This window comes from Callorhinus ursinus, unplaced genomic scaffold (genome assembly GCF_003265705.2).
Source record: "Callorhinus ursinus isolate GAN/ISIS: 27379988/994484 unplaced genomic scaffold, GSC_fseal_2.0 scaffold16, whole genome shotgun sequence".
Lineage (NCBI taxonomy): Eukaryota > Metazoa > Chordata > Mammalia > Carnivora > Otariidae > Callorhinus > Callorhinus ursinus.
Window position 1 is genome coordinate 23,585,254 of NW_027397078.1, and position 10,919 is coordinate 23,596,172.

The following is a 10,919-nucleotide window of genomic DNA, read 5'->3' on the forward strand; positions in this document are numbered from 1 at the left end:
AAAAAAAAAAAAAAAAAAAAAAAAAAAAAAAAAAAAAAAAAGCCAGAGGGGCAGGAAGAGAGGATGGTACTGTTGCACACTAAGACTCAAGAGACATAAAAACTAAGTGGACTCCTTCTGAAAAAAACAGAGATCATTTTGGGCTAAATAGGGAAATCTTAATATGAACCAACATATTAGATGATACTATGAGAAGGGTACTGCGGCTAAGTAGACAAGCATCCTTGTTCTTAGGAGGTCACCGATGAAGCATGTAGAGGTGAAGTGCCATGGTGTTTACAGCTTACTTTGAAATAAGTTGACCAAAATAAAGTCTGTTTGTATACAGTTGAGAAGGGGGAAGAAAGTAAACAAATGTAGAAAATGTTAAAAATCCACAATTTAGGGCCCAGACTTTCTGAAAAGGGCAAGATAGCACAGATTTTAGGCTTTGTGGCCACGTATGTCTGTCTGGTGCTATGGCGTGTTCTTCTCTGCATTTTTTCTTTTTTTAAAACACTTTTCAAAAATGAAAAACCATTCTGAGTTGGGGAGCTACACAGTAACAGGCATGATTTCCTTCTGGGATAATGAAAATGTGAGACTGATTGTGGTGATGGCTGCCCAACTCTGTGACTACAGTAAACACCATCGAAATGTACACTTTAAATAGGTGCATTGTATGGGATGTGAATTACAGCTCAATAAAGCTGTTTAAAATAAACTGGCTGTGAGTGGGCCATAGTTTGCTGACCCAGGATCTACAATGGTGATAATAACGAAGCAAATCAAAAAAACAAATACTAAAGATAATTTCCCCTTCACATTTTACAGAAACTAAATCAGGCTCGTTTACTCAAAAAAAATGTTTTGCCAATGATTATGTAGCTAAGAAAATCTGACGCATTCATTTATATCATTTTAAATTTTGATTAGACAAAGCAAGTTGATTACTAAACCTTATTATTGTACTGTACCACTATCAAAGAGCTAAAATTTTAAGTACACCAATTCAGCAGGAATTAAAAGACATCACTTATTGCTGCAGCTCTCAAAATCAGCAAGTCTAAAATGACCACAGAACTGAAATTCGAAAATAAGTAAAAGAGCAAACTCTGGATGATAAAGACATGAAACTTCATTTCATGGTGTTGTTTTTGCCTTTTACATTTAATTTTTGACATAACTATGCTTCTCTCAATATTACAACATATTCTACACCTAAAAACAATTGTGGTAGGTCCTTTTCCTTTAAAGGAAACTGTCAAAGTACCAAGTCATCTCAAATTTTGATTCTTTCCATCTCAAAATGGCACTCTCTTGAAAACAAAATATAGGTACCTTTCTCATGAGAATCAAGGGCATCGTCTTCAAGGTCATCATCAAAAATCTCTCGGCCATCTTCCACATAGCCAATACCATCTGCAGGAACAAAATTTAAAATTGGGATCAAGTTTCTAAAAGTGGCCAGTAATTTTTTAGCCACAACAACAAAAACACCTTTTATACCTACTCAGATGTTCTCCTGGCCTGTGCCAATTTTAAGTGCAGCAGAATCCTGTTCAGACAGGTATGAGATGAAACACAGCATCTACATAGCAAGTTTGCTGTGTCAAAACCAAAGGACATATGCTATGCCCATCTAGGTGAGCTAGGGAAATGATTTGGCCCACAGCATCAAAGTCTGCCACAACAGGATGCTTAACAGTAGTTTTACTCTACCAAAAGAGTAAAAAGCAAAAGAATCAAGATCACAGAAGCCCAGAAAAGCACCTCAGTCTATGAGGGGAAACTGGCAATATGGCTAAGTCCAACTACAGAAATAGAAACATAAATACGGTCGCAGGTGCAATCCACACCACTCCCCGTGGTCAGCAGGCGCATGCCCAACAAGTCACACTGGACAAGCAGGAACCAGTGACTTTCGACATAGGTTGTAAGAACATCAAAACCAGCCTCTATCTGGTGCTTTCGACTGTCCAAGTTACTCTTCACGCATATAGTTTCGTGTAATCCTCACAGCCACTCTGTGCAATAGACAGTTTTCTTATCCCCACATCACCTGAGGATACCCCACAGGCACACGGTTCTGCCCAATTCCTACAAAGTCATTTCATGGAGGATTTACCGGAGGTATGTGCCTGGATTCTCCAAAATACCCCAAAATAAACTTTCTATTGTACTCCCTCCGCACTCTCAAATAATTTATTTGAGAAAAATCTGAACCAACAGTACCATCTTAACAGTCTTAGGTCTGCTCATGCAAAGCAGCAACTCTACCACATAAGACCAGATGAAAAGCAACTAAAACAATGCCTAGGAGGCAATTTCTTCCCACATACCATCATCCACGATCCAGTCATCATCCTGGCGGGCCTGAACCAGCTTCGAATACTGTTCTTCATCAACTTCTTCATAAACACTTGTGAAGTCCTCAACCTGCCATCATACAAGTTTGAGAAAGCTTCAAATGGAGTTAAAGTGTTAAACAATTCTGATGAAAAACTGTCAAATTGAAACTGGAATGGCAGCCTGAAGGAGTAGCTGCAACCAAATCATGAGTTCTGACATTCAACACCACTACCAGGTTTTCCTTAAATAGACATCAATTAACTTAGTATTCCTTTTAGGTGGGTGTTAACACAGATATTAAATGATTCCATTAGCATAATATACTTGTCACACCATCAATTACTCATCTACTTCATAAAAAACAAACTGAATTATAGCCAATTCTTTGTTAGCTGCTTTGGGGATTATTCACTTATAACTTCTAGACTGGTTTCTCCTGTACTTAGCAAACTCATAAGGCATGCCAACTCCCTCTCCCCTAGCTGATGTTGCCCTGCAAACTGACAATTTTAATAACTATTCAACCAACCAAATGTAGTTCAAAAGGAAAACCTCCTCCACCCACCCACCCCCCTCAAATCAGCAAAATAAGCGAAAACAAGCATACTCTCTATTCTACGGGTACACTAGAAATAATTTTTTGAGTGATCCCTATCTGTATTACCACTGATCCGCTACCATTCTCAGGTCTTGAGACTACAGACACTGAAATGCTGAGCTGTGTGAAGGGGAAGTCCTCCAATAACATGAGCTGCCCAACTGCCAGAGGGCCAGAATGCTGGTACCTCCTGGCATGAAGAGAGCAGACCACCTCAGCACAGTTTAAGCAACAAGCAGAACAGAGGCACACGACCTCAGCTGCCATCGACTGACCCAGATGAGAATTTGGTGGGCTGCTTAGAAGAACTCATAGATACCAATTAAAAAATGCCCCTTCTCTCCGGAGTTCAAGTGGGTAGCGAGTAGAGGAAACGACTAACCCCAGCGGAAGAGCTAAGAGTCCAGGAAAAATCACTGGGACACAGAGTTTCGAGAGCCCAATGGGCAGAGCTGACTGGACTCCTGCCACAGCTACAAGACTTATAACAATTACAGGATCAGACTTAGTTTTACCTGCTGTTTAATCTGTTCTATAGGGATCACTGGCAAATGTTGATCTAGCCTTTCATCATCTGATAATAGAAACTACCTGCCCTACCAAATTAAGTTTTTGACAACACAAACACAAACACAAACTAGTCCAATTAATATTACTCTACTGACCAATTTTCTTTTGGCAGGGGAAGGGAACCGGCAGGATTATTTGTTTTGGTTGAAGTCCGTGAGGCATTCTTTGTCTTACTTAAGCAACTCACTTCTATACTATCAAAAAGACACCAGAAAACTACCTTAGAAAAACATTTTGAGTAAAAAGTCATTTTGACTCTGTCAAAAAAAAACCGTGCTACTGCTTGGCATGAACTCTCAGAGCCATGCAATTAACATGAGTGATTAGAGGGAAATCAGTCACATTGTGTCAACATCTGAAATGCCCCCACACAACTCCTTTATAGAAGTACCTACATTAAAAATGCTTTATTCCTGCTTTACTATAATCCTTTTAGCAACCCTTTGTGATCTGGTTGACTCACTTAACTCGAGTGAATGATGCCAAATGACAAAAATCTTCTACTTTCTTAATTGCACAACACAGTATAGGCCATGGTTAAATATGCATATTCTGAAGCCAGACTGTGCTCAAATCAAGGTTCTGCCACTGTGACCTCAGGATTCTCACCTATGAAACGCTGTTAATCACAATATCTAACTTTTCATGATTACTGGAAAGATTAAATAAACGAACATATTTGTAAAAGCACTTAGAACAGTGTTCACTAAAAAAGTATAGCAGCAGTTGCTGTTATCATTTTTTCCTCGTATGAATTAATCACTTTCAAGCCCTGAGGCAGCTGAGATAGGGAGCACGCTGAAGGTAAAGCCAGACAATGCTGTGTTATATGGTAACCACTCTGGTTTTTGTTTTGTTTTGTTTTTTACCTGCAAATCATCAACAGTAGTTAGAGAAAAACAGCCAAAAGGGCATCACATTCAATCTTACACACAGGACACAGAAGAAAGGCCCAAGCCCTCACCCACTATAGATGAAATTAGGAACAATTTTCTCCAAGGAGAAGCGTGCTTACCTAGACTGCTCACTACCTTAAGAGTAAAGTAAAAGCATTTCTAAGTTCCCCCAGCAAAGCTATGAAACTTACCAAAGCTGCAGTGTTTCTTTATTTATCTGAGAGAGTGAGAGAGAGCGAGAGAAAGAGAGAGTGTGGCGCGTGCACACAAGGGGGAAGGTCGGAGGGAGAGGGAGAAGCAGGCTCCCCTGCAAGACTCGATCCCAGGACCCCAGGATTGTGACCTGAGCCAAAGGCAGACCCCTAACCACTTAACCAACTGAGCCACCAGGCTCCCCATGCAGTGGGCTTAATAAGGAAAAAAATGTATAGTTACTTTCATTTCAGAATTTAACAGCATCTGTAAAGCGCCTTACAGGAACTTAGAGCCAAATAGTTGATACAATGTATAAATCTACTTCATGCCCATGCTTGTTCCATAGTAAGAAATTACTCTCAAAAGCACAAAATACATGCATATTTCTAATCAGTGACAAAAGGGACATAAAATACCTACAGGCTATAAATTAGATGAAGCACAGAAGAAAAAACAAAAAAAAAATGGTTACTTACTTCATATTTATACTTCTCACCAGCTTTAGCCCTTTTCAGTCTTTCTAGAGCTTCCTGGCGCCCTCTCTTTGATTTCTTTTCTCGCCGGGATCTAGAAGCTACAAAACTCCCTGAATCTGACACAGCTGAAAAAAAGCCAAGTTTACATGAGATGTTACAAATTGTCAGCCATCTTCCCTCAGTAACAGGAACATTTCTAGTCAACGGTAACAGAATTTTAATATACAAATGGATACTTTTCATACTGTAGATGGTTCTTGAAGGTCATGTTCATATAGCTCCTGTGACTCCAGAAATTCTAAGACCCAGTTAAAACAACTGAAGCAACTGTTATTTTTTTCCTCCAAAAAGAGGAAAATTCAACTGATATCTTATGAAAACAGAAGAGAAAAGAGATCAATCATTAGTCCATAACCTTTCCATTAGAAATGACAGGCCATAAGTAGAGTTATAAAAGGACAATTCATTTTGTATTCTTTTAATCAAAATTTGAAAAGCTTTATTTTTTAAAGCTTATTTTTTAATTTGTGCTTTTTATTTTTTTAAAGATTTTATTTATTTGATACAGACACAGAGAGAGAAAGCATAAGGAAGGGCAGAGGGAGAAGCAGACTCCCCGCTGAGCAGGGAGCCCGACGCGGGGCTCGATCCTAGGCCCTGAGATCATGACCCAAGCTGAAGGCTGGTGCCCAACTGACTGAGCCACCCAGGCGCCCCCAAAATTTGAAAGGCTTTAAAGGAGCATCTGCTCTTTGCAAAGTACTGGGCGCTCTGAAAGACAAAAAGGTCAGCAAGACATGTTATCTGTACTCACAGAACTTATAATCTAAAATGGGAGATAAGTAGCAACTAACTCAAAAACAATCTTTAGAATACATGCCCTAACAGAGGTTCAGATAAAGTATTTGGAATTTCAAAGCAGGGATAAAGTGGGGGGTTGGGAGAATTTAAAAACATGGCTCTGAAGAGATTCTTGATTCCTTCACTGATTTCCAGGCCTCAGTCACTTGGTTAGGACATAGGATGACAGTGCAAAATTACAAAGATTAAAATGTATTTTGTCAAAAATTACTGGAATACTAGAAGGCCTCAGTGTTCATTCATTCAACTTTTGAATTACTCATGCTTTTGGTCGTTATAAACTGACCACCACACACATATACTGAAGAGTTCATCCACAAAACTAAGACTTTCATTTACCAGCTGATGAATAACCAAGTCAAGCAAGACGGTGCTGCCTGCCATTCTGGCTTCAGACGATTGCCATCTATGTCTGTGAAACTGACTTTTCTACTGTATTTGGTGCTAATTATTTCATAAAAAGAAGGAGGCACAGAAAAGAAGTATTGATAAGATACATCCTAAAAGCTCCAACCCCTCTGGAACGTTCATAACAACATTCAACTCATGGACAAAACGTTTGACAGAAATAGAAGATTCAATTTAAAGAACAAGTACCAAATGCTGACAATAAACTGTTGGAAACTAAATCTTACAGGTGAAGCATAATTAGAGATTTTATTTTTTTTCTAGCTTTCTGGAAATGAAATCTCTCTTGAACATCTCAGTCTATTGTTTGACTTTCGCATTTGACTTTTAAATCCATTTTCAGAAAGGCATTAAGTAAAAATTAAGGAATGCAGGTACTTAATGATGACAGCCACAAAATCTTGGGCGTCACTCAAATGATTTCAAAAAATCATGCACAGGTCTACATGAAAAGGTTTCGGAGATTACTGGGCATGACCACTGAGAGTGAAAAGTTGGCCTCAGTATATTCTCTTAAAGATGCCATCGACCCCTTTAGTAGGCTCTCTTGACAAAATGTATAGTTCTTCAAATGGACTTACTTCACAGGCAACAATGTGCCATTCTACAGGGTTTGCGTACAATTATAGGAAGGAAGAGTTGCCTATCCTTAAGGGAACTCACAAGTCAAAGCAAAAGGACCTGAGGCTCCTACCATCATACAGACATGATGCCACAGAAGAGGTAAGGACAAGTTACTGAGGAAACACAGAAAAGAATGCTGCTAATTTTGTCTGAGAAATTATGGAAGGCTTCACAGGGGAGGTATCCAACACAGACCCAGAAAGAGCATTAGAATTTCACCATCAGAGTATAGGGGAAAGGGGGCAGAAGCACAGAAAAAAGCATGAGCCAAATTACAAAGGGATGAAACTGCAAGGTGTATTCAGAAACTGAGAGAAAGTCAGTATGGAAGGTAAATCTTACATAGAGTGCAGAGTGGGAGAACAGGAGATTAGGGAGAAACAGCACGATCCGGCTCCACCACTTACTGGGAGACATGAGACCACCAGTTAACATCTCTGAGCTGCAGTGACCAGATGCCTTGTTGTTGGTTTTTAAGCTTCCTGGCACCTGAACCTGTTTGTGAAATCCCCTCCTTATAAACCTTAATGGGACTCAGAGCCCAAGTCCCATTATAGAAGTTGAAAAAGCAGACGCTCTTTCCCACACACCCTTGCAGCTAGGGCATGAACATATAAAATAAGCTCTATCAATTAGGAACACCTGCTCAGACTTTACATCAGAAGCTAGTGTCAGAAGGAAAGTGGCTAATGGAAGATTCTAGAAGTAGCAACAGCTGCAAGAGGATTACTTGGGGTCAGAGAGCCAGCAATGTCCCAAAGTACAAACTATAACATCAAGTACTTGGCCATGGCTGGCAACGACCTCACTAGACCAGTTTTGTGGCACAACTTTAATCACCGTTCCTGGCTAAGCAGCCCCCCCCCCACAAATGATTCTCCAGTCCACCTGGAGTTTCTGTGAACAACACAATATCCTTCTAATCCCTAAAATACTTAAAATAAATTCCTTCCTTTCTATTTACATCAGCTAGAGTTGGCTCCTGTAGCTTACACCTAAGGACTCTGACTAATGCAGAGCCTCAGGGTCCTCATCTGTGAAATGGGGATAACCATATCTGCTTCATAAAGTTGTTAAGGATTAAATGAAGATCCTTGGCTTACTTTGTATTCAGCAATACAGAATCTCATTTAATGTATGTGTATATGTGTACAGATGCAGGGGAGACACACACACAAACACACACAACCCACAACACTACACCCAGCAATACCATGATGGTCTAGCTTCTAGAAAGCAAAAATAAAGCAAAGTGGTTTTCTCAGAGAAGCCTCAATATAGCACCACACATAATTAGCTCTTTACCATCTCAACTCCAGGAAGACAGAAACTATGTCCAGCTTACCTACCATTTTAACAGTGTAACACCAGAGCCTGGCACAATGCCTATACCTAGTAGGTACATAATAAATATTTGCTGAATGAACAAATGAATAAACCACTGTACCTGCTTTTTAAAATCATTAAACTCTCCCTGATCCCTTTTCATATGTAATAATAGCTAGTTATAGACCTTTCAACTTTTCACTGCCATTGTCAAGGTACCCCACCTTCTAATACCTAAGAAAAAAGGCCTAGAATTTCCTTCTTGGAATGTGTCCAATGCTTCATGTAGGTAAGTTAACAAAAAAAAAAGCATGAAAAAAATCCATTACAAAAGTTTAAATATTTGGTTCAAAATTACCATCTGAAGTACCCCCACCCTCCCCAAAAGCAGACAGACACTAGCCTCCAACAGTCTTTCAGGTAAGAATCTTTCCACTCTTTAAGGGAAAAATTCCAGTCACAAGTCTCCAGCAACTACTTAATCAACACCATGACTTAAGAGGGGTCTCAAGATTACATAGTATCCTCCAAAGAGTGATTTCTTGATGTTCACAGATGACGTACTGTTTTTAGGGTGAAGAAAGACACCCTAGGGGCAAATCACTGATGGAGGACTGCAAAGGCTGTTCACATATTCACATCCTACATCTCATTTGTAATCCAGGCTAGACGACTCTCCAAAACAAATTGTCTTGAAAATGAAAGACTAGAACAAATTGATATCTGTGATTCACAACTAGGTGAATGCAAAGGAAGCTGATTAGAAAGCAAGTTCTCATTAATGGAGATGTATCTGAGTGACAGATGTACCTTGAGCTAAGAAAGTGAAGCATCTGATTTTAAGTCAGAAGTTCACTAAAGTCACACTTTAGTTGAACACAGTTCAAAAATCAGAAATCAGACAGAACCATTTACATTTTTGTATTCTATTTTTGGAAATAAAAGATTACCACTGAAAACGGAGTCATATACAGGGCATCCCGAATGCTGATGCAATTTTTTTTTTGAAACTTCACCAAAGATGACTAGATTGTGAACACTATTTCTATACAGCACTTGACGAACTTTCCATAGAATTTTAAAGAAAAAACTGTTAATGCATGAGGTTGAAACCCATTACCTAAAAAGACAAAACGCATTTGTATCTTCTGGTGACAGTCCTGAGACCTTTCCTGCTGAGTTTAGTGTATAAAATTTCCCTGGGAGTTTCTATAGAAAGGGTGCGCATCCGTTCTGTCCTAGCCCTCAAAAAGATACTTGGGGCCAGAGTTGTTAGATACTTTGAACCAAGACTGTGCCCCACTGGGGCCACTCTGATGAAGGTGTGCCCAGCACGTGGAACGCAGTCACCAAAAGAAATAACAAGAAAATGCAGACTAGTGCGGAGACCAGCAGTGACACAGGCCCTGCAAGGGATGCGTTCTGGTTTTCCGGAGCAAACGGCCCTGCGAGGAAGCCCCACCCGACCCCAAATGGGACCCAGCCGGGGACAACCGAGGTCCGCGCCCAAAAGGACCCGTCAGGCGACCCGGACACGCGCCTCCCTAAGAAAAAATTTAAAAAGACCTCTCCAGAGCCGTCACCACCCACAATCATACCACGGTCCCTGCACTCCCAACCCGGTACCCCGCGCGCGGGGTCGTCCCTCACCGCTCGACCCCAGGTCGCAGTCCTCGCCGTTCACGGGCGCCATGGTCCTGAAGTATCCCGATTCCGCGCCAACCAGCCCGAAACTGGCGCGGCGGCCGAGACAGGCGCTAGGCTGAAAACCAATCAGAGGCTCCGGAGGCTGCGGACTTCCGCCCGGAAGGCCACTGACGTGCCGCGCCGCGCCGCGCCCCGCCCCCGGCCTTCCCGCGGACGCGAGTTTGGCGCCCTGTTATGACCCCTTAGGGAAAAAGCTCGAGTGACGGGGAGGCCGAGGAGAGCGGGAAAAAGAAGCGGCCGGGCGCTGGAAAGGAGCCGACAGGAAGCTCGCTGCGCAGGCGCACCCATGCTGATGGGAAAAGATTTGGGCGCGTTAGAGTAGGGGCTTTCTGGTTCTGAGAGTTGATTTTCCTAGAAAAAAGACGCGGGCGGGCAGCAGGATGGGCGTGGTTGGACCGGTTTCCCCAGAGCCTTGGGAAAGCGACTGCCTCCTGCTGCGCACTCTGAGTCTTGCCTGATAACTTTCCTTCTTAGCGTGTAAACACAGTCGCTGTGTGATTTATAGATATAAATGTGTATATGTATACATATGTACGTATATATATATAAAGCACAATCTTACCCAGTTGACCAAAACAAGCATCACCAATAAGGGGCAATCAGATGCCTCCTTATGTAATGCCCTTGGAAAAGGGAAAAACATCACCTATATAATCTTGCAAAAAATGTTTAACCTGAATCTAACCATGAAGAAACAGATATATTAAAAGCATAGGACGGTCTATAAGACATCTGGCCCGGACTCTTGCAAAATGTCACTGTTACGAAAGAAAAAAGGGCATTATATGCTTGTATTCTGTACAATGCATATAATATATGTATCTCATTTTATATTTTTCCAAATAGGTGTAACATTTTTATACATGTGCCTGCCCCACATTTGTAATATTTTTTCCTACATTTTTGCCAACATGTTGCTCTCTTCCT

The 10,919-nt window shown here is 41.0% G+C and overlaps 1 protein-coding gene across 4 annotated transcripts in view; it reads right to left on the reverse strand.

Moving 5' to 3' along the window:
• The window catches only part of POLA1 (DNA polymerase alpha 1, catalytic subunit), a 299,784-nt gene extending 289,719 nt beyond the window's left edge, over nucleotides 1–10,065 (reverse strand). For all 4 annotated transcript variants that reach the window (XM_073901954.1, XM_025857680.2, XM_073901952.1 and 1 more), the window contains exons 1-4: nucleotides 9,936–10,065; nucleotides 5,067–5,191; nucleotides 2,322–2,418; nucleotides 1,321–1,401 (exon numbers count right to left, since the gene is read on the reverse strand). In XM_073901954.1, the coding sequence (XP_073758055.1) occupies nucleotides 1,321–1,401; nucleotides 2,322–2,418; nucleotides 5,067–5,191; nucleotides 9,936–9,978 (346 nt within the window). In that variant the 5' untranslated portion in view covers nucleotides 9,979–10,065. The remainder of the gene's footprint in view (nucleotides 1–1,320; nucleotides 1,402–2,321; nucleotides 2,419–5,066; nucleotides 5,192–9,935) is intronic.
• Between the last annotated feature and the right edge of the window lie 854 nt (nucleotides 10,066–10,919).